Source organism: Carassius auratus, chromosome 21 (genome assembly GCF_003368295.1).
Source record: "Carassius auratus strain Wakin chromosome 21, ASM336829v1, whole genome shotgun sequence".
Lineage (NCBI taxonomy): Eukaryota > Metazoa > Chordata > Actinopteri > Cypriniformes > Cyprinidae > Carassius > Carassius auratus.
The window spans coordinates 17334368-17354537 of NC_039263.1; the positions used below are offsets into that span (position 1 = coordinate 17334368).

Consider the following 20170-nt stretch of genomic DNA (forward strand, 5'->3'; position numbering starts at 1 on the left):
TGTGGGATGAAAGCAAAAAAGTTTTCACATTTGAAAAAGCTCCTCCTATTTATATCGTTACGTTTCAGAACTCTTAACACATTTCTTTGGTGATGCAAGGCTGGTCAAAGCAGTCAGACTGCGGGCTCCAGAAGTCTGAGAGCACATTGATTTTAAACAATTGAACATTACTGTGTAAAAGAATATTAAATATTGTGCAGGTAGATCACTAAACTAAGTAAATGTAAGATATTTTTCCATTGAAACTCAAGATGATCTTCTGATCATTCTGACTCACTCTGTGCCTTCATAACATATTTTTGTCATGATGACAGTACAGTTTGGAAGGAAAAGCCTAAATGATTGAATAACATTATTATTATTATTATTATTATTATTATTATTAGGTCTCAGATGAACACTATGATGTCAGAAAATGTATATATATATATATATATATATATATTTATTTATTTATTTATTTATTTATTAAGAACTGCATAAATAAAACAATTAGCATAGCATTGAAGGATAACAAAATAATATAAATATATTTAAATAAAATATTTTTATACACAATCAGAAATAGAAAATAAGGTAATTTATTATTATTGAAAAACCTAAACTATTACACTTATTAAATGTCATTATTATTATTATTATTATTATTATTATTATTATTATTATTATTATTATTATTATTATTGAAAAACCTAAATAATTACAAATATAACGTTATAAATATTATTATTTTTATTATGTATCCCAGTTAACACCATAAGGTCAGAAAATATTTTACCTGTTTTAATTTTATTTATTATTGAGGGCTGCAGAAATAAAAAACAATTAGCAAGTCAATGGAGGATAACTAAATGATATAAATATATTTAAATACAAATAATTTTTATGCAATAAAAAGAAATAAAAAAGGTAATTTGTTATTATTGCTATTATTATTATTACTATAACTGAAAAAAAAAACGAAATTATTACAGTTATAACATGTTGTTGTTGTTGATGTTACTGAATGAGGAATTTATACTGGGATCATTTAAAAAAAAATGAAAAAAGAAAAAAAGAAGAAGAAAGGCTGTACCTCCATATTGAGTATCAAAGAGAGCCGATGGAACGACACAACAATGCTTTTTTAATTCTTTCTTTTACTTTTTCTCCCTCTCCCCCATGTCCTCTCAGTTTCTCACATGTTTTCCACTAAGCAACATTCCTCCCTATGTCCATTCTTACACAGCATGCATTTTCCCAAAGTCACCTCAATAATCTCATAGCCCAAGGACAGCTCTATAGCTGTGGCTCTTATGAGAAATATGCAGCTATGTATTGAGAAACAATTTCGGAGATGAAGCCAGGATGCTCTCTACTTATGCAGCTGTCTCAGCAGAATTTTTCAAGTCTGCAAGTCAGCACTATTAGTGCCCCTGTGTTCTTGCTGCCCAACAGAGGGCAGCATTATCTGTAGCTAAATGTAACAGAGCACAAAAAAAAAAAAAAAAAAAACACACACACACAAAACAACCTCAGATGTACACACAGGAAGTAAAGCTGCTCTGCAGTGCACCATTATCAATTACACCTTCATCTCACATCGGATATCAGCTAGCAGGCCTGCAGATGCTGCATATTTGCCCCGGCCCAGACTGGCCCAGTCCGGAGCCAACAGCAACAGAAACCCTAGCTGGGCTCTGATTTAGGGTCCCTATGCAGGGGATTCAATACACTTATATAAATATGTTAATTTGGGAAACCAATACAAAACTTAACAATAATCACATTTTGTACATATTAGTGCTGTAATTAATCGTGATTAATCGCATATGTACTTATATTGTAATACATTTACATTGACTCTCCAAATGAATGTAGAAACAAGATAAAGATGGTATATATTAAATATGTGCATTCCTTTATTAAAGAATAGAACACTTCTACTGATGTGTATGTGCATATTGCCCACAATTCTAGCCATTCAACATTACAGTATAATTGAAAGCCATTCATTGACACAGACTGCAGCAGGTTTCACTTTAAAGGGGGGATGAAATGCTATTTCATGCATACTGAGTTTTTTACACTGTTAAAGAGTTGGATTCCCATGCTAAACATGGACAAAGTTTCAAAAATTAAGTTGTTAGTTTGAAGGAGTATTTTTGTTCCAAAAATACTCCTTCCGGTTTGTCACAAGTTTCGGAAAGTTTTTTTCGAGTATGGCTCTGTGTGACGTTAGATGGAGCGGAATTTCCTTATATGGGTCCTAAGGGCACTTCTCCCGGAAGAGCGCGCGCTCCAGTATAGCACAGCACTGAGAGCACAACAGATGTTCACTGATCAGAGCGAGAGCGTCGCGAAATGTCACAAAAGGAGTGTGTTTTTGGTTGCCAGGGCAAGACAACCCTGCACAGATTACCAAAAAAAAAAACAGCATTAAGGGACCAGTGGATGGAGTTTATTTTTTACAGAGCATCAACGGAGTTGTGCAAGTGTTTGTGTTTGTTCCCTGCATTTCGAAGATGCTTGTTTTACAAACAAGGCCCAGTTTGACGCCGGATTTGCTTCGTTTATTTCTTAAGGATGATGCAATCCCAACGAAAAAGGGTCACGATCGTGTGTTGGAACCGCAGGCGGTGAGTAAAACTGCTTCAAATATCTCTGTTTCCTTGTTAGTGCGTCCCCTCCCATGCCGGATACCCGGGTTCGAGCCCCGCTCGGAGCGAGTCGTTGCTGCTGCTGCTCTCGTTCAGTTTCAGCCTCGGGATCTGATTCTGGATCATAAATAAACGGCTGAATCTGACTGTAAGCCATGGTTTGTTTTGGATGATGGTTTTTCCCTCAGGGTAATGTCACAGCTTCCACATGCTCTCAACGCAAAAGCCTACTGGCGCTCGTGATTCTTTAGCTCCGCCCACACGTCACGCCTCCAGCCGGTCGTGTTTTTCCGGGAAAAATCGGTACAGACTATCTTTCTCTTATGAATATAATAAAACTAAAGACTTTTTGGAGTTATGAAGAATGCAATACTACTCTATAGGTACTCAAGATTAACAGGATATTGAGTGAAAACGAGCATTTCACCCCCCCTTTAAAAGCAGAGCTGTCTCTTTAAATCTGATGCACATGACACACATCAGATTTTCTTCCAACCCTTCACAGTTGTTTAGGACTTATTTACGACTGTGTTTATAAGATCACATGCCAAAAATTTAGCATTTTTATATTATTTTGTGCATTTTTGTCTGAAGCGGTTTTTCTTTGCATGTACATGTGTCGAGTGACTGTGTTCACAGAGCTGCTTCACAGCGTGCCAGTATTTAATTAACTTATCTTATCTTTTGAGTAACGCTAACAAAATATTATACCATAAAAAAATATTCATACAATATGAAGCATATTATATAATATTTCCACTGATCTATAATATATCATATATCAGTGTATATTCCCTATATATAAAAGGCTACTCTTCATTTTGTGAAAAACAACGGATTAAAAGAATAAAATGTCAGAGCCACAATTTTCAAAATATTTAATTTTCCATATTTGAACCCCCTAAATTTATATCTATATCAATAGTTATTTTCAAGCTGATCTGCGGTTCATTGTTGCAGTGTTAAATCATATTATGTTTTTCTGATTCTGTTTGTTCTTCAAGCTGCATGGTACTATGGGCCAGGTTTCTGGGGCTGCAGTGACTCGCTACCATAAAACTAATCACATCCATATATCTCCCTCACCCCGCGAGTGAGACAGCATTGCATTACAGCTTTTGATTAAATATCAGATACTGCGCCTGCAGAAAGGAGACAGAGAAAGTAAATATACAGTACCTGTCCAGTGGCATCACCCTATGGAAAATTCAATGTCTCCACCCTCAGCTGTATCTGCAGTGATCTAATTCACACGTGTACCCCTCCTACTCCTCAGGAAATACTGCAAAATGATATTTTGTGCACGGATATGAGCAGGTTTTGAATTCTGACATCATTTTTAAGTCATAGAGTCAGACAATAAAGTTGAATTCCTGCAGAGGCAGTTGAGGAATACAGTCCAAGTGCATTTGAGAAACTCCTGGCATGTTGAACTAGTCTGTGTAAACACTCATTATCTAATTTGCTCTGGCTAAGACAAAAACAAATTACTGAGATGAAAGTGGTGGAACTGTCTGTTCTGTTACGTGCTGTTAGAAGCTGCTGGCAGGCCTGTACAAGAGCCTAAAAATATACAGACCTACAGGAGATGTAAAAGGTACTCATTTGTACCATTTAGTTACTAATATGTATGCTTTGGATGCCTTTAAGCTAATATGCATCTTTTAAGAATAAATAAGGCACAAATCTGTGCCTTTTGAAAGGGTGCTGTCTCAGTGACAGATTTTGTATTTCTTTTGTATGAGACAATGATGCCACATTTATAACAATTACAAGACGGGTCAGCACAGCAGATTAAGCACAGGATGGTACAGCACAGCAAAATATAATACATACAGAAAGTGCAACACAGCTCAATACAATCTAGGACATCATAAAACTGCATAGTATATGGGGTGAACAATAAATATGATGCAATAAACTAGCATACAGTGGTCATAAAAAGTTTTTGGACATGTTAGACATTATATGAATGCCACTAAATTAGATAACTAAATATTATGCCTTAATATGATATAACCCTGCTTATACAAATTTGATTGCTTGCACATACATTTCTTCCACATTCCACAATGCTTTTGTACTATTTTTCTGAGAGTGTGCTTCAGAGATGCTGCTAAGTGAGAATCAACAACAAAGTACTAAAAACAACTCCACAGGACAGCTTGGTTTCCAAACTACTACACATTCTGATTCGGCCTAGTAGTGGCTCACATCTTTTGACTCTATTCACCAAAAGAGTCGATATTTGTTCACAGTCTCACACTGTTTCAATCTGAAATGAACTGAATGAACTAAACTGACACTACTGCTTTCTGTAGAGCTGCTTTATATACTAATTGATTAATTTGGCAATATTAACACTGTTATTTTCCTGTTTATTATTGTGAAGCTACTTTGAAACAATCTCTACTGTAGAATTATCAAGAAAATTAGATTCACAGCCATATTTGAACTATTTTATTTCTTAAGTTAAATCCTAGCAAACTTGTTTTGTTTTTTTTCTCCATAATTTTGAGCAATCTTTTTATATTTTTATATATATATATATTGCAAAACTAGGCTTTCTGCACCAAGTTCGTATATAAATGTATATAATAAATATATGTAAATATGTGTAAATATTTTCTAAACATATGCTGTATGTGTGTGTCTTTATATATTCATAATAAATACACACACACACACACACACACACATATTATCTAAACAAAAAATTGTTTTTGGATGCGATTAATTGCGATTAATCATTTGACAGCACTAATTATTTTATAATTGAATTCGAGAACAATTATTTTAGGCCAAAGTCCAAGATTGCACAGGAGAAGTATATGGAGTCTTTTATCAATATATTAAGTATGGAGCACCCACCATAACTACTAACATCGTAAATGATTGTGGTATTAGGAATAATTTATATGCATTTACTATAAGGAATTGATTATCTAATGTTTTATTGCATAGATGATCGTCTGCTTTAGACTCACATACATATATTTAAATCTGCTTACTGTCCGTGGAGTCACTGGACCTCCAGCTGTTCAAAACAAGAGAGACTTCTTATTTTATTATGCCTTCCTTTGTGGTTTCTTAAAGAGATTAACATTAAATTAATTATATTATAAAATAAATCGTAGATCCATTTTCTTAGTGTAATTAATTATTAATCTTATTAGCTGTACAGGCAATTTGTTATGTAAGAGGTGACTGTGGGTGTGGGCGAGTTGAGTTTTTAGGCATTTCTAGGACAGTGTTTGTCGTTAACAAGTGTATTGAACTTGATCCTGGCCGGGTCTGCATCTCTGACAAACAGGTGAAGCACCTGCTATCAGTGGACCTTCTCTAGTTGCATGGGTTATTTGATGCAAAATAAATAAAGACATGGCATATATATATATAATTTTATTTTTTCATCAGTGTTCTATTACATTTATTGAAGGACATTTTTCTAGAAGAAAAAAATATTTTAAATAAATGCTGTTTTTTTGTTTTTGTTTACTTTTTAATCATCAAAAAGCAAATCAGCATATTAGAATAGTTTCTGAAGGATCATGTGACAGAAGACTGTAGTACTGACTGCTGCAAATACAGCTTTGCGATATGAACAAATTTAATTATAAAACAGTAAAACAATAAAAAAAACATGTTTAGAATTTAATAACAATACTAATAAGAGTAGTTTTGTTAAATATTTCACAATCTTACTATTTTTCTATTTTTGATCAAATAAATGAAACCTTGAAGAGACATATTTCCAAATAAATTAATAAATAAATTAAATGTTGATTTGAAAATAGAAATAATATTTAAATGAATTTGCAAGACAGAAAGCGGAGACTTTCCAGCAAAACTACAAAGCAAATGATGAAACAAATCCATCTTTCAGATCTATATTTATAGTACAGAGAACTAAAGACTGCATAATAAAATACCCAAAAGAAATTTCTCACAGTAGGAATCCAAGTAGGAATAACTACACAACACACACAATGGGCCCAAATCCAGCATGTGTGACAGAATATGATTATAAGGCAAGACATCTCAGTGCACAGAGAATTTTTTATGTCACAGACTTTCTCTCTCCCATTTATCAATGCTTTATTGCTATCATTTGTTTTAGTCTGCTGGATAAAGTCATTTCATCAAAAAGTAAAGCAAGCCTTTCACAGTCTTATGACATGATGACTGATCAGTGCATGTGTTTAGCCACTGAAACTGCAGTCATGTGGAGACAACTATTTAGATAGGTGCAATCAAAGACAGTTTAGTTACAGCATCATTTAGAGAGTTGCATATATCAGGGATAAGACAGCGAGAGTCCATACAAGTGCATTTGTGTGCACACATACATGCATCCCGGTCCTTTTCTGCTGAAAGTCATCTTTTGTTTGCTAATCTAATCTATGAAGGGTAAACGGTCTCCTTTCCTGTCCCCTGAGAGGGAGAATTTGTCGACACAGACATCAGTGATGCGATGACACTCCTCGAACGCTCTCACCTGATGAAGGACTCAAGTTTGGATTGGTTAGTTAGGTCACATGACGGAGGGGTCCACCCACAGAGCAACCTTACTTTGGGACACAAATAAACTGCCCAACTCCTTCTGATCTGCAAATGTAACAGAAATATGCCTAATTTCTAGGAAAATATTAATCGTGAGACTGGCATATATTGCATCAGCAATACCTAAAGTGTGATAATCAGAAAGAAAGGAAGGGAAGAAGGAAAAGGCAATGGGAAGCTGCTGATGCATTGCAGATAAACTGCGTAAACTGGGCAACCCCTCCCTTTTCTATCCATATGCACCCACACACACACACCCCACCCCCGAACACACACACACACCCTCCCTCTCTCTATATGACATCATCACATCACATCCTCTAACCTGATGATGCCCGTGAGGGAGATGTGACTCTAGCCTACAGACTATGTGAGATCTGGCAACCCTAATATAAAACCACAACCTAACCTCTACTCCTCTGCTTTGGTATTTGGTTTCAAATGTAATTTGTGCTACTCATCCATTACAGGCATGGGGTCAGGGAGTGCATTCAATAGCTCTGAAGAAAACTGCAACTAGTCCTTCAAGCTCCTGGGGTGAGCGAAATGAACACACAGTATCTCCTGTCATCATTTTAGTCCAATAAAAAGCCCTCTCCTGGGAAGTTTGAGCAAGCATTCAGATCTAACAAATCTGTTTGGCTTTGTGACACCCAAGTGCAAGATAAAGCGAGTGAGTGAAAGAGAGAGAGAAAATTGAGATGATGTTCCAGGATGGGGTGATAATAATGGCTGTCAGAATCTTGCCACCTTTGTCTGCTCTGTTTAAAGGCATAGTTCACCTATCAATGAAGTCTTTCTTCATTTGCTCACCCTTATGTTATTTCAAACCTGTATGCTACTTTTTTAGTTTCTAGAACCCTGAAAAAATGCACTGTTTCCACAAAGTGGAACGCAAAAGGAGAATAAATATATAATCAATATAATGACACTGACCGCACACAACAAAAAAAAGTCATCTTAAGCTATATGATAGTTTTACGTAAGGAACAGACTGAAATGTAACTTATCCAAAAATATTTGGATGTCTTCTTTATCTCACAAAGGAGTTTCTGCTGCTTAGCTGATGAGTTAAAGGGATAGTTCACTAAAAAATTACAATTCTGTCATTAATTACGCACCCTCATACATAAGAACTTTGCTCATCTTTGGAGCACAGATTAAGAAATGTTGATGAAATCTGAGCGTTTTCTGACCCTTCGTAGACAGCAATACAACTACTACTTAATTTGGATAGCTTTAAAGGTGAATAAATATTTAGATTTTTTTGCACTCTCAGATTAAAGATATTCAAATAGTTGTATCTCAGCCAAATATTGCCCTATCCTAACAAACCATACATCAATGGAAAGCTTGTTTATTCCGCTTATTCAGATGACCCCTATGTCTGGTTTGGTGGTCCAGGGTCACATACGTGACATCAGTGATTCAGCCCTAAAGTTTTGGAGCAAAGATAATACTTTTGTGTGCAAAGAAAACTTTATTCAGCTATTCTTATCTTCTGTATCATTCTCTGCATCTCTTGTGAATGGTGGCAGAGACTGACCTGAAAGAGAATAATTGTTGAATAAAGTCATTCTTTTTGTTTTCATTGTGCACAAGAAGTATTGTTGTGGCTTCATGTACTTAAGGTTGAACCACTGATGACACATGGACTGTTTTAACAATGTCCTTACTGGGCCTTGAACGTGGTAGGTCCGTTGCTGTCCATGCAGGCTCAGAGAGCTCTCGGATTTTATCTAAAATATCTTGATTTATGTTCCGAAGATGAAAAAAAGTTTTATGGGGTTGGAATGACATGAAGGTGAGTGATTAATGACAGAATTTTCACTTTTGGGAGAGCTATCCCTTTAAATCAGGTTTGATCAGGGAGACCAGGGCAGAGAAACTTTTGTGACATCACACAAAGCTGTCATATGGCTTCATAAGATAAATATGATTCATAATTCATCAGGGGACGGATGAATGTATGGAAATGTTTATAGAAAAAGTATTAAAAATATGTGTGTGTGTGTGTGTGTGTGTGTTGCTTTTATAAGGCTTGACAGCTGTTGTTAAATAGAATGGGTGTTTTAAAATGATCTTTGCAATGTTTTTTACAGAAAAAATTTGCCTACTGGTGAACTGTTTCTTTAAATTTATAGCATCAGTCCTATACTCTTAATAAATACACATCTTGGCCTATGAGACATGACCCTGAATGATGCTGAAGCACATTTTTGTTTCACCAACTTCCATGTGCATCGACTGCATGAGTATATACACATGATGTTAAAGGTGTGTCTAATGAGGATTGTATTTTGTCCATGACACAGATCGTTAACGCACTCTGCTCATATGATGCAGCTTTCTGCTTCCACATCGATATGCTGACTCCCAACGTCTTCGTTCTCCTAACCACCTCAGGGGGCTGTTGAGAATACGGCCATAAATCACAGATAAAAAGACACCAGCAGGGGTCTCTCTATTGCTTACACATACTTTCAGTGCCAACACACACACACATTAACCCTTTCTCTAACTTTCATGAATTAAATATGGCAGGCAGAAAAACACATTGAAAGGGCAAGGAATGGAAAATGTTAATCTGATTTTAGGTGGGACCTTGAATGAGTCGTGAATTACGCAAATCAGTGTATTTCCAAATGCTTTCAGATATAAAGCACTTGTCACATTGTCTACAGATTACTGCTGAGTCATCCGGTCTCGTCAGGGGGAAGGAACCGAGCAAAAGAGTCCCTTCAGGGCTGATTTAACAACAGTATCCTCAAGAGATTTAAATCAGCATCCACTCTATTTCATGCACCGCTACTCTGCATTTGCACCAAAGCTTATCTTGCAACCCAAACATATTCACACAAAAAGGTCCCATTTGATCCCTTACGTTAACATTTCTGTTCATCTCACTCCACTAATGCACCACATACCTCCCTCAAGCATTGTTTATCAATAAATCACAGGCTTTTGTCCCTGTGTACGTGCCTCATTGCTGTCATACTGATTCGGAGTTCACTGCCCGTAATGTAGTCACATTATAGCTGGATCTCCAATAATGCATCACAGTAGGCTGGTACTGTAAGGGCGTGCTCTGCAGCATTACTGGTGGCCTGCATTGAATTTTAAACTGCACTCCTCTGCATGGCCACAAAAGCACCTTGAGTGACAGGCACCCGGCTCCTCAAGGATGATTTGCACATTTTTAAGGGATGGTCTTTACATGGGACTGGATGATAGAGACATAAGTTCACTGAGTTCTTCTGCTGCTGCTCTTAATGATTGCACGCAGGCTAAATCTGGCATCACATTAATGCTCAGCTATAATGCAATGACAAAGCAAATAGAAAAAGTCCTATAATTAAATGAAAATATCTAATTTCAGTCCACTCAGAGGGAAAAAATTTATTGTTCAATAAGATTGGCTTGGAACATTGCGATGAATCATTTTGAATTCTTGGTGATATGATTAAACTCTGTGCTGAGCGATGGGAAATGCTGGAAATTAACAGTTGCTAATGCTAGATGTCTGTTTAAGGTCAGAATGACTTTCACTGCACAGATCCAAATGGTTGAATAATCTACAGCAGCTGCAGTTCTGGATCAATCAGTTGCCATCTCAACACTTTTACTTATGAGCATCTTAAAAATAAAAACTCAGATAAAAAACAATAATACTAAAACTTTAAAATATTTTTGAAAAGGATTGTGCATTCTTGATATTTGTTTTGAATATTTTGAGCCCGTTTACAGCAATCCTTCTCAATTTGTTCAGGTTTCATTAGAAAAAGGGAGATCATATAAGAAGATTTGTCATATGTCCTTCAGATTATCATATTCTGTATATTCAAAGCCTGGCCATGTCAAGCAAATAAAGGTAAGAAGTAGAGTGCTTTCTATGCATAGCAGGTGTTCTTTTAGAGGCAGTCAGCACTATCTGACAGTCCAACATGACATTAACATTTTGTCTATTCTGAAAAGGCAGGATTGTGGTTAATAGAAAAGTTAATTCATCATTCAGCAAAAAAAGCCAAAGTTAGAATTTAAGAGCAAATAATGTTGTGCAGCAGACCAGAGCAGTGCTACAGAATGTAATTGGAATTCCTATTCTTTAAAGATCATACAATAAAGGTAATACAATTATGTATGATTACAAAAAAAAATTATTGCTGAATTATTTGAAGTTTTAAGACATAATGTTGGCAATACATAATTATAAATGCATGACATTGTCCATTTGAAAATATATCACTGTAAGAAATATGCTATGAACAAATAAATTAATTAATATAATATAATATATTTATTTTTGCTTTTTTGATTTTGTAGTCTGTTAACTTACTATATCACTTTCTAATTTACTAATTTTTAACACAACTTTCAGGAATAGCATGGCATCTTAGCAAACATTTAATTAAATATGTCTACAGACACCTAAGTTTTTATATTGCAAGGCACATTGAAAAACAAACGCCTGCTCAGTTATTTCTAACTTTAAGTATCATTTAATTTAACATATTTAGAAATGACACTTTTTTAAAAAGCAAATAGCGTCATTGCGTAGAATAATTAGCACACTACAGTCCAGCTAAACGCCCTTGAATGTATCTGATACGGGCCGCTGTCCTTGGTGCTGACTGTAGTCGCTCAGACAGTGATTGGGCTGCATGCTAAGACTCTGTCCAGAGTACCAATGCACATAACCATAAACATTTGATAACTGATCAAACATAAGTAGGCCTACTTATTATGTATCACTTAGATTAAACACCAAAAATACAACACAAACTTTTTGGTGTCCAGCACACTATATAGCCTCCCAAGCCCTATGTATGACCAGGAAGGTGAAACACTGGATGAAGATAAGTGTAGCAAACAGGACCCTCCCACATCGTCGGATCAATGGTCCAGTCAAAACAAGCCTGAGCTTTTTCGCAACAGCGCGTCGAGTATATAAAGTGAGGTAGAGCGTCTATCCAGCGCCGAGAGAGCCACACACCCTGCTCCCATACACTACTTTACCTCACTCTTCTTTTCACCTGCACGTTCACACACTGTCCGTCCGGATGAGTTATCCGTTAGACACTATAGGAAGCCCTTACCGGAGGGTGATGGACACCAGAACCAGCTACTCGAGCCCCTCCAGCGGGTTTCGCTCCCAGACCTGGTCGCGGGCAAGCCCCAGTTCTTCTTCCTACAAGAGGACCTTCAACGTCCCGGTGGCGCGAGCTTACGGCTCAACAGTTCTGAGCTCCACCGACAACCTCGATTACACCCAGACCTCCATCCTCAATGGAGACTACAAGCGCTCCAACGAGAAGGAGCAACTCCAGGGACTCAACGACCGCTTTGCCGGCTACATCGACAAGGTGCACTTTCTGGAGCAGCAGAACAAGCAGATCGAGGCGGAGATCCAGGCACTGCGGCAGAAGCAGGTGTCGCAGTCTCAGCTGGGCGAACTTTACGACCAAGAGCTGCAGGAGTTGCGCTCTACGCTGGAGCAGATCCATCACGAGAAGGCGCAGATCCATCTGGACACCGAGCACATCGACGAAGACATCCAGCGCCTCAGGGACCGCTTCGACGAGGAAGCGCGCATCAGGGAAGAGACTGAGGCGATAGTCCGTGCCCTGAAGAAGGACATGGGTGACTCAGCACTCGCCAAAGCCGAGCTGGAGAAGAAAGTGCAGTCCCTGCAGGACGAGATCGCGTTTATCCGCAACAACCACCAAGAGGAGATCAGCGATCTGTTGGCTCAGGTGCAAGCGTCGCAGATCACCGTGGAGAAGAGGGACTACCAGAAGGCGGATATCACCGAAGCGCTGAGGGAGATTCGCTCGCAGCTGGAGGGCCACTCGACGCAAAACCTCCAGCAGGTGGAAGACTGGTTCATGTGCCGCTACTCCAAACTCACGGAGGCCGCCGAGCAAAATAAAAGTGCCGTCAAATCCGCACGGGACGAGATCGCAGACTATCGCCGTCAGTTACAGTCCAAAACCATCGAGTTGGAGTCTGTCCGAGGAACCAAAGAGTCTCTGGAGAGGCAGCTGAACGACATAGAGGACCGACACAACAATGACCTATCCAGCCTTCAGGTACATAATCGCATGCTCTAAACAATAAGTATAGGGTCAAATTTAAACAAGGAATTTTCCAAGACTGATCGTGCATTTTAAAAAGTGCTTTAAAGTTGAAAAACAAAAATATGTGTGTAGTTTTGTATAGTTTTAATAAAATAATGTTCCTCAGTTGCCACTGGAAACTCATATTGTTAGACCACTACTCTGAATATAATGGTGAAGAATAGTTGCAGCCTTGCTGCAGTTGTACTGTGGTGCATCATAAATCAATTTGCTTTTAAAATGTGCTGCTGCTATCATCAATAATGAAATCAAGGTACAGTGAAGTCTGCATGGCTGTGTAATGCTTTCTCTTCTGAGCTCACTAAACCGACTGGTCATCCATAAGAGGATTTGCATATGATGCTTCATTACATCATAGGTGCAGTGGAATGTAGTCTGAAAGGGTTAAGGAGAGGTGGACACCCACAATGCAGTCTCTCCCCGCTCTTTGCTGAGTCAAAGCAGAGGCAGGGTTCGCTCATTGGCTGTGTCCTGGAATCACCTCATACACTAAGACTGAATGCACCTAGTGGTTGCCCTTGAAGCCATATAGTAATACTGTGAATTAGAAATTAATTGGTGCTGTGAGATCAATAGGATCATATACACAGAAAGTTCACACACAAGTACACACACACACAAATGATTATCTTGAGAATAAGACAGTTTCTTTCTGTCTTTAGCAACAGATTTATTTGACTAAACCAAACTTAACTTTAAACTAAACACAATATTGTGTCTGGTGCACTAGGAAACTATCCACCAGCTGGAGAATGAACTCAAGAGTACGAAATGGGAGATGGCACGGCATCTTCGTGAATACCAGGACCTCCTGAATGTCAAAATGGCACTAGATATAGAGATTGCTGCATACAGGTAAGATTGGGAAATATTTTGAATATAAGTATGGTGTAAATACCTTTTATTTTTAGTTAGTTATAAAATCATTTATTATTAAAAATAAGCAAATGTATTGTTATGAGATTTTATACTTTGCTTAGTATTTAAATATTTCATATTTATAATAATAATCATCATTTAACACATTATTGTTTAAATATTTATTCATGTAAATATGAAAATGAGAATACATATTATTTTCTGTAAAAAAAAAAAAATTGCAGAAAAAAATGCAAATTGTGTAGCCATACATATTACAGAGAAAAGTCTACATGTAATCTTTACATACACTTTATAATCACCTAAATTGCAATTTGATGCCCTTTCTCTTTATTTAGAAAACTTCTTGAAGGAGAGGAGAGCCACTTTAGCACTTTCCCATATCGCCAGTCCGTCACCAAAGGCCCCAAGGTCAAAAGAGAGCCTCCAAAGCTTAAAGTGCAACACAAGTTTGTAGAGGAAATCATTGAGGAGACCAGGGTGGAGGATGAGAAGTCTGAGATGGATGAGGTTTTGGCTGAGATGGCAGAAGAGTTGTCCGCTGCCAAGGGAGAAGAAGAAGGAGAGGAGGAGGGAGAGGAGGAGGGTAAGGATGAAGAAGGTGGTGAGGAGGAAGGTGAGAAAGGAGAGGAAGGTGAAGGAGAGGAGGAAGGAGAAGCGGAGGAGGAGGTGGTTGCCTCTAGCCAAGCCAAAGTAGCCTCCGGAGCCCCTGCTGAGGATGAAGAGGAGGGAGAGAAAGAGGGAGGTGAAGAAGCAGAAGAAGAAGAAGCAGGAAAGGGTGATGAAGAGGAAGAGAAGGGTGAAGAGGAAGAGGAGGGTGAGGGTGAGGGTGAGGAGGAAAAGAAAGAGGATGATGCAGAGGAGGAAGCAGAGGAAACTAAAGCACCCGAGGCAAAGGCCTCTCCCGAGACTGAGAAAGCAGAGGAGAAACAGACCAGCGGAGGAGAAGAAGAAGCAGAAGAAGAGGGTGATGAGAAAGATGAGGCAGATGCAGGTAGCGACAAAGGATCCCCTGGTGAAAAAGAACCAGAAGCAAAGGAGCAGCCTAAGAAAGTAGAAGCAGAAGTGACAAAGGAAGACAAGAAAGGAAAAGAGGAGAAGGAGGAGCCCAAACCTGAAAAGGAGAAGGTAGCTGTGACAGAAACCAAGCCAGAGACAGCTAAACCAGAATCTCCAAAGAGCGAAAGCCCGAAGGAGCCACCGAAGACAGAGGCTCCAAAAAAGGAAGCCCCCAAGACTGAGAGTCCTACGAAAGAAGAACCTAAGGCAGAACCACCCAAGAAAGAGGCCCCGAAGTCAGAGCCACCGAAAACAGAAACTAAAGAAGATTCCCCAAAACCAGCAGATGAGAAAGCCACTAAAAAGAGTGAACCAGAAAAAGAGCCTGAAGACAAAAAGAAGGAGGCCACCGTGAACGGAGACATGGGCAAGAAAGACGAGAAGAAAGAGTCTGATAAGAAGGAGGCAATCTCTAACGGAGTGGACGAGAGCCCAACCAAAGATGAATCCAGCCAGAGGGTTGTGATCACCAAGACAGTGGAGACCATCACCACAGGGGAAGGTGGAGTCAAGCAAGTCACAAAAACGGTTACCGTCACTGAGAAAGGAGAGGAGGTGGAGGAAACCATCCAGGAGAAGGTGGTCTCCAAAACCGTGGAGAAGCAGGAAGTGAAAGCCACCGAAGCAGATTAGAACCTAGTCCAGCTATAACTGAATGAAGAGGAACCGGGAGGAAGCATATCAAGCAATCAACACAGAACTAACATAATGAATAAATCATAAAGCTCAACAGATGTATTACATTAACCACACTGAATCAAAAACAAGCATAGAGAGAAGCCATAAGATGCGGCAAGCTAAAAAATGCATGTTGAGCGACAGCTTTAAATGGGTTCTGCTGCATATGTGGTCCGGGACGCCGGGGACTCACTTTCACTTATGTTCAAAATGCAATACCTGGGGGAGGGGGGCGGTCACTTGAATGTGGCATCTGCATGCCAGCTCAAAGGGGGAGTGCACTCCTTGTTCTATGAGATAGAAAAATAACCACCCTATGTATGACCGTATTATAAAATACACACAGAGAGGTGGGGAATGACATTTACTTTAAATTAGAGCAACGAGGGATGTAGAGTCGTGTTCTGACAAAAGTAGCCTTATAAATATTATCGCGAGGATACTAACTGAGCCAAAAGTGTAATAAAAAAATAAAGGATGAAGACGATGGTGACAATATCCCATGGTCATATACACACAGTACATAAAGCAACTAAGAAACTCTTAGCCTTAAACATGCTTTTTACGGTTGTCAGTTATGTTTACCTGATGAGTGCATTTGAAAATAAACCCATCAATGCGCACATACATTCTAGTATGCATAGGATTGACTTGAATTCAACTTCTTACCGTTAATGAGGTGCTACCGTTTGCAGTCCCATGTCTTTGGTCATCTGAATGAATTTCTCAGCAGCATTTGCTCAATAAACACCATATTAAAACACACTATCTACTTTGTCTTGTCTCTTTCCTCAGGTGTTTGGTGTTTATTGCTATGCATGGATTTTTATGTATGTTATTTGTGAGTGTGGTTTACATGTTTGCATACTTAGGAAGTTGAGAGATTTCCTATATGGAAAACAATATAGATATATATTAAATCTTTTTAAAAATAATGTAAAGCAATTGACGAAAGTGTCATGTATATGCCTATTTTTTTGTTTTTGGGCATTATTTTTTTCTAAAATACATTTAAAAAATTATATCAGTCCACTTGGTAGAAGACAAAACAGCCACCTCACAAGACAATTCCTTTAACTGTTGCACTGGTTAGATGACTAAAATGTATTGCTGACTCTTCATGAAACAGGTAATATATTTTGTTTAAACATATATTTAAAAAATGCCATTACTGAGATTCATCACATTTTAGTTCTTTACAAGGTCAGCAACTTAAATAGATCTGCCTAAAATGATTTACATCGATATGCACATTATTTTTTACTGAATGTTGTGTTCAATCAGCTCTGAAACATCACAGAAATTGACAGACATGACAGAAATTGCAGATACTATGTGATGATTTAAATGAATATGTTGCTGCACGGCAGGCTGAGAGTGCACCATCAGAAATATACAACACTGCAACATTCATAATGGACTGTTAAAGGGATCAGTGTTGTTATTTGCACACCATTACATTAAACATAAGTGGTGTTGGCACAGTGGATAAGACGCATGCCTTTGGTGTGAGAAATCCGGGTTCAAATCCACTGTGAGACACCAATGTGTCCCTGAGCAACCTCTGACATATATAGAAATTGTAAGTCGCTTTGGAGAAAAGCATCAGCTAAATGAGTAAATGTAAATATGATACATAATTTAAAAAACAAAAGTGAGAAAACTGAATTAATCAGATATGTTTGCCTTTTCTGTCTTTTCAAAAACATTTATAGAATTATTTATATATTCAGCCTATGGCATAATTCCTTGATACTGCTCCAAATGACTCCAAATCTGCATCTCATGTTTTGTGAACTATTTGTGCAGCGCAAGTTGCACCACAGCAATACATACAGATTCACTAGTAATTTAAGGTGTAGTTGTCAGTACTGCTGTGGTTTGTATTAAATGGTGTACTAATAAAGAGTTGCAAATGTAAAACTGTAAAGGACAGGTTTGGCAGCATTTTCCTTATTTGATGCATTGAAATATTCTACTTTTGAACATGGTTTTCACCTCTTGGTTTGGGATATTCATCAGCAGCCCTTCACAATGTTAAAACCCTTAATTTGGTTAAATTCTAAAAATACATGAAAATGTTTTATAACATACGCAAAAGTTTTCACTACAATATGTGTGGACGTCAGGAAATCTAAGTTCCATTAAAAGTTAAGACTGCCACAATGGATCTCATGCCAGCTAACTAAATTATTCGATTAACTTTTTCACACAGTGAGAGAGAATTATTGGTTTATTTGTTGATTACTTTATTATTTTCTGGAGGAGCTCAGCGAGAAATATGGCGAGAAATATGATTCTGTGACTCTTTGTAACACTATAAATCAAGGTTATGTACATTACCACATCACATGTAACACTTTTTACATAGTCATTCTAAAGTATTGTGCATTAATAAATATCAAATATAATTTTGGAAATTTTTAATTTAAAAATATGATTTTGTTTATCTGTTGTTCGTACATCTCTTTATTTTGATATGAAAATGAATTAGTAGACTGTATGACATTTTTTAAAGATTTTAAATACTGTGATAAAATTATGTGATGTCAGTGTATTCACAACCTTATTGTGGTGTTACAGATACATTATTAGTATACTAAGAAATACAATTCTGGAAAGTCTTTTCAAAGGATATACCCTAACAGTAACATTAACAACATTTTACATTGAACTTGGTGTCATTAGGAACATGGCCCTGATTTCCATCTGACAATTTTATGTACTCTTATTTTATTCCTATACTGTCAGTTTTATCTCCTGATGTATGTGCATGTTTACATGTGCTTTCTGTAAAGCACTCTTTAAAATGGTTGTATATAAAGTAAGTTTTACTTTTTTAGAGGTACCTTTGAAAACGTTTCAAAGAACATTATTTTATTAAAGATCTCATGATGAGTAAATCTCTTAATAAATGTCTCACTGGAATGTTCTATTCATGAAGTTTTTTCCACTTTAGGCATTCTGCATATTTTTTTTTTTATTAAATCCACAACCTTTTTTATAACTCTTAAAAGAGCTGCAGATTCATACCTTTTATATTAAAAGTTTCAGATTTGCTTTAAATATCTAAAGGCATCCATTAAACTAAGCAGATATTTGAGAACTTCTACATGAGTAAGGAAACTATTAAAAATGATTACAACCACAAATAATGTCAAGAAAAAAGTCAGCAAATCTTTTTGATCATCAGGAAGCATGTTTTTATTGCATTGGCAGCAAAGATTCACTTATTACAATCTATTGCAAGAATTATGCCTCACTCCAAAATATAATCTACTTCACAAGCATACATTCACTCAGATATGTATCATCTCAGTGACATCAGATGAATGTGATTTCAATGCTCTGAGCTCCATTGGTCAAGGCATATTGATAGTTACAGCGCGAAGTAGAGAAGCAGGTCAGGCTACTATTTGTGCTGTTTTAGATCTGACTCATTACTTCTTCCCCTTGGGTTTCTCAGTCTCCTCCTTTCCCTTTTCTTGCTTCACACTTTCCTTTTTCTCACTCTTGTCTTTCTCACTTTTGTCTTTTCCCTTAGGCTTTTCTGGCTCTGCCTTTTCCTTAGCTTTGGGTTTCTCTGGTTCTTCCTTGCCTTTATCCTTTGACTCTTCAGGTACAGGTTCAATTTTCTCCTTGGCTTTTTCTTTGACTGGTTCAGGTTCGACTTCCTCTTTGGCTTTTTCAGCCTTAGGCTCAACTTTTTCCTTCTCAGTTTCCTTCTCTACCTTGTCTTTTTCTACTTTAGTGTCTTCCTTGTCTGCCTCTGTATCTTCCTTGGCCTTATCAACACTTGTGTCAGCTTTCTCCTCACTTTTCTCTGTTTCAGTATCCTCCTCTGCAGCCACTTCCTCCTCATCACCTTTCTCTCCCTCTTCCTCCTTTCCCTCTTCCCCACCTCCCTCTTTTTCATCTCCTTTCTCTTCTTCCCCTTTAACATCTTTCTTTTCTTCAGTCTCTTCCTCTGCTGCAGCTTCCTCTTCCTCCGCTGCAACTTCCTCTTCCTCTGCTGCAGCTTCCTCTTTCTCAGCTCCATTTTCCTCTTCCTCTACTACAGCTTCCTCTGCTCCAGCTTCCTCTTCTTGTTCAGCACCTGTTTAAAACAGTAATTTAGTAATGAATATCTTGTATTTTATTCTTAATTACTACAACAGCATCTGAATCTTACCTTCCGCTTCCTCCTTTGTTTCTTCTTCTTCCTCCTTCTCTTCC

The 20170-nt window shown here is 37.7% G+C and overlaps 3 protein-coding genes across 4 annotated transcripts in view; 2 read left to right on the top strand and 1 right to left on the bottom strand.

Annotated features, from left to right (window-relative positions):
- The window catches only part of LOC113038752 (mitotic-spindle organizing protein 2), a 1160083-nt gene that overhangs the window by 775054 nt on the left and 364859 nt on the right, over positions 1 to 20170 (top strand). The window lies entirely within an intron of this gene.
- Positions 12151 to 16723, top strand: LOC113038718 (neurofilament medium polypeptide). The gene is made up of 3 exons (XM_026196342.1): positions 12151 to 13291; positions 14070 to 14194; positions 14557 to 16723. Exons 1-3 carry the CDS (start codon positions 12263 to 12265, stop codon positions 15908 to 15910), a joined length of 2508 nt encoding a protein of 835 aa, XP_026052127.1. The 5' UTR covers positions 12151 to 12262; the 3' UTR covers positions 15911 to 16723.
- The window catches only part of LOC113038727 (neurofilament light polypeptide-like), a 3104-nt gene continuing 2231 nt past the window's right edge, over positions 19298 to 20170 (bottom strand). The window contains exons 3-4 of the mRNA XM_026196361.1: positions 20127 to 20170; positions 19298 to 20051 (exon numbers count right to left, since the gene is read on the bottom strand). The exon at positions 20127 to 20170 is cut by the window's right edge and continues 273 nt beyond it. Of these exons, the coding sequence (XP_026052146.1) occupies positions 19396 to 20051; positions 20127 to 20170 (700 nt within the window). The 3' untranslated portion in view covers positions 19298 to 19395. The remainder of the gene's footprint in view (positions 20052 to 20126) is intronic.

Excerpts from the sequence above, each read along its gene's own strand:
- LOC113038718 (XM_026196342.1), top strand. The coding sequence starts at position 12,263 with ATGAGTTATCCGTTAGACACTATAGGAAGCCCTTACCGGAGGGTGATG. Across the intron at positions 13,292-14,069 it reads ATGACCTATCCAGCCTTCAG|GAAACTATCCACCAGCTGGA; the intron begins GTACATAATCGC and ends CTGGTGCACTAG. Across the intron at positions 14,195-14,556 it reads ATAGAGATTGCTGCATACAG|AAAACTTCTTGAAGGAGAGG; the intron begins GTAAGATTGGGA and ends CTCTTTATTTAG.